This window comes from Poecilia latipinna, unplaced genomic scaffold (assembly GCF_001443285.1).
Source record: "Poecilia latipinna isolate Pla-1442-1.1 unplaced genomic scaffold, P_latipinna-1.0 Scaffold2224, whole genome shotgun sequence".
In the NCBI taxonomy this organism is placed as follows: domain Eukaryota; kingdom Metazoa; phylum Chordata; class Actinopteri; order Cyprinodontiformes; family Poeciliidae; genus Poecilia; species Poecilia latipinna.
The window spans coordinates 12,848-15,844 of NW_015114840.1; the positions used below are offsets into that span (position 1 = coordinate 12,848).

Here is a 2,997-nt window from a genome sequence, read left to right on the forward strand (position 1 = left end):
TTTGGGAACCACTGATGTATGCCATTTTATGTTTGAGCTACTGCATGGCAAGTACAAAATATTTATGTCTGTTCTAGCCAGCTAAACATAGTCTTTTTAGAAATATGCAAATTCAAAGAAGTTAGATGCTGTTAAATGTAGTTTTTGTTAAAAAAACAAACAAAACAAAACAAAAAAAAACTGATGAATAAAAACATTTGTTTTATTTTCTTTGTACATCACAAGATGTGAGTTCTGTCATCCATAATCTCAATCAAAATTCAATTTAAGTGTCACTCTGGTTTTCCACAGCAGATCACTCGTTATCCAGCTGGTACATTCGTCCGTACAGACAGGCAGTGATCAGGCCTCCGCTCAGATTGGAGTGTTTCATGGCCACTCTCCCACCTGCAGCTTTCTCCAGCTTATCAGGTTGCTCGATTGCCATACGGTTCACTAGGACTGAAGGGTACACGTAATCTGTCTGGAAAGTTGCCTCCATCAAGAAGTCCATCTTAGACTCCGCCTCCTCCACTGTCTGCCCACATGAGCTGGCCTCCAGCCCCGCACAGCGGACTACTGCACATACCTGTATGGAAGAGAGGTAAATGCAGCTGGCCTTAAGGGTTAAATCATTTAGCAATTTATCTCAATAAGTATAACTCATATTCGATGGGTTAATTTTACGCAGAGTGACATTTTTCCAAAGCATAGATTTGTTGATCTTGATTTTTTTTTTTCCTACAGTAGAATTAAACCCAAAATTTTGATTCACTGCCACTCAGTTTCGTTTACTGAAAACCTCCATGAGGAGGTGGAAAGATTGCTGAATCTAAGTGTATCAGTAGAATGTTGAGTGGAATAAAAAACTATGCTTGAGAAGGTGGTCAAACAACAAGGATGAGTGTGGCCTTGGGAGGATTATGTTAACGGCTGCAGTTCTTGTTAGGCCATACCTAAACTCGAGTCAACGTTAAATGAGTCTTACCTGTACTAATAAGAATAAATACTGGCTTGTTATTCTGAGACACAAAGTCCTCAGTTGAATAGTAAAGTAAATTTAACATTCCATTTGAATCTCAATGTCCAAAAGGAATAAGATCTGTGTTGCCTGAAGTCTAATATCAATTTCTACAGTAATCACAATTTGGAGAGCCATGCCATCTGAGGGTACCGATCCACTGCTCTTTACCAAGTCCAAAGTCACTTCTCTCTGGAGATATCCTGGTGTAATTTTCCAGCAGCACTTTGCACCTGTCCACACTGCCTAAATTACCAATATCTACTTTAATAACCATGGTACGATTGTGTTTGATTACCCAGCAAGCTCCCCTGACCTAAACCTAAAAGCTAATGTGACCCTCTCTAAACCTTTGTCCTCTAACAAGAAGCTTAACAACAAAATTTACAGCAGATGTTTGATCCACAAATCGAGCAATTAAGGCCCATTTACTGCCCAATTAAAGGCAATGAAGGGAGAGTATTGGGACTGGGCCAATTCAGATAGAATTTGTGTTTAACCAGTTTTCTCCATCATGCTATTCACATTGAGACATCGTGGGACCAAGACAGCACCCAGAAACAGATCCGAGAGTACATTGCCAATGCAAGGCTTCAAACAGAATGTTCTCAGATATAAGTGGGTACTGAGATGAGAGAGAGTCACTGAGTGTAATCAACAAGTTGCAACAGAGATACTGGAAGAATCACAGACTGGCAAACGGATGTATATCCATTGGCCACATCACACAGACGACTGTTGTGAATCCTGTGGAACTGGGTGATGAATGCTACTCAACTCCTGGTACATCACATTGAGAAGAACTGATTGCCACCAAGTTATTGAGAAACTATTTTGTTGTGACATACCCAGTGCAGATGTTGATTTTTTTAATTCAATAAATTGAGATGAAGAAATCACCATTCCTTGCTTTTGCTTATATAACATAATGTTAAAGCATAAAGTTAATAAGATTTCTACTGAGTTCACCAAAAGCCCCAGTCTTTTTGTGAGGTGTGTGTGTGTATGTAATGATTCTACGTTTCCATACAAGGTTGTGATGATATTCTAATTCCTACCTGCAAGGCATATCGTCCATTAAAGGTGTGCGTTCCTGCAAATGCTCCCATTGCGTACAGTTCCTTCCCTTCGTCAAGGGCTGTCCACTTGTACTGAAGGTGGCAGCAGAATTTACCATCACACACTGTGAGATTGCCCTCTGCCTCCTTTATGAGGACAAATTTAAATGGGTCATGCATCATGGTTCCTATGAAGGTGGAGTAAGAGGAACCAGGTGAAGGAGGAGAAGGAGAATCAGCACAGCCATCTGTGTGGCAGTGATCAGACTCTGCAGCCACAGGTGACAATGATTCAGTCACATCGTTCACCCCAACTGGACCCAAGACTGGGACTGTGGCCACAAGCAGCTGACCCTCCTCTGGGTCTCCCTTCACGGCGTGGTGGAAGGTAGCAGAAAATGGGGTGTAGATACCACTTCCTGTCATAATGAGCTGGTCGTTACGAAGGTTTGAAGACAGAACCGTAACATTGGCCCCCAGACTGAGGGCTCTATGAAATTGGATTGAATCCAAAAGGGGGAGCTCGTTCATCCACGCTGTGGGGAAAATCAGCTGACGCACACCCTGGAAGAGAAGCAAAAAGATAAGAAAAGAGAGAGTTGGCTCAGTTAGACACGTCTGTGTGGATGAAGCTTCCTACCATTTTCACCAGGGCTACTGTGGGATCGTGGAACAGGATGTCAAAGCAGATGATGAGACCAAACTTCCCAGCAAAGGGTGTATCAAATGTGATCAGTTCAAGCTTTGGAGGCGTGTCAAAGGATTCTTCGAAAAAGAGGTTCTGTTTATGGTAACGTGCCACCAGCAGACCGTCAGAACTGTGTGAAAGGGAAAAATGACAGGTTTGCATTAACTTCCACAATGCATTTGTGTACTTGATCAGTTTTGTATTCAAGGTTTGCCCAGTACTTGAAAGCCACATTGGTGTTAAACTGCCAG

The 2,997-nt window shown here is 42.1% G+C and overlaps 2 protein-coding genes across 2 annotated transcripts in view; one reads left to right on the plus strand and one right to left on the minus strand.

Moving 5' to 3' along the window:
• Window positions 1–231, plus strand: part of LOC106936835 (uncharacterized) — a 5,738-nt gene extending 5,507 nt beyond the window's left edge. The window contains exon 3 of the mRNA XM_015018058.1: window positions 226–231. Within this exon, the coding sequence (XP_014873544.1) occupies window positions 226–231 (6 nt within the window). The remainder of the gene's footprint in view (window positions 1–225) is intronic.
• Window positions 182–2,997, minus strand: part of btd (biotinidase) — a 7,739-nt gene continuing 4,923 nt past the window's right edge. The window contains exons 6-7 of the mRNA XM_015018054.1: window positions 2,059–2,622; window positions 182–568 (exon numbers count right to left, since the gene is read on the minus strand). Of these exons, the coding sequence (XP_014873540.1) occupies window positions 296–568; window positions 2,059–2,622 (837 nt within the window). The 3' untranslated portion in view covers window positions 182–295. The remainder of the gene's footprint in view (window positions 569–2,058; window positions 2,623–2,997) is intronic.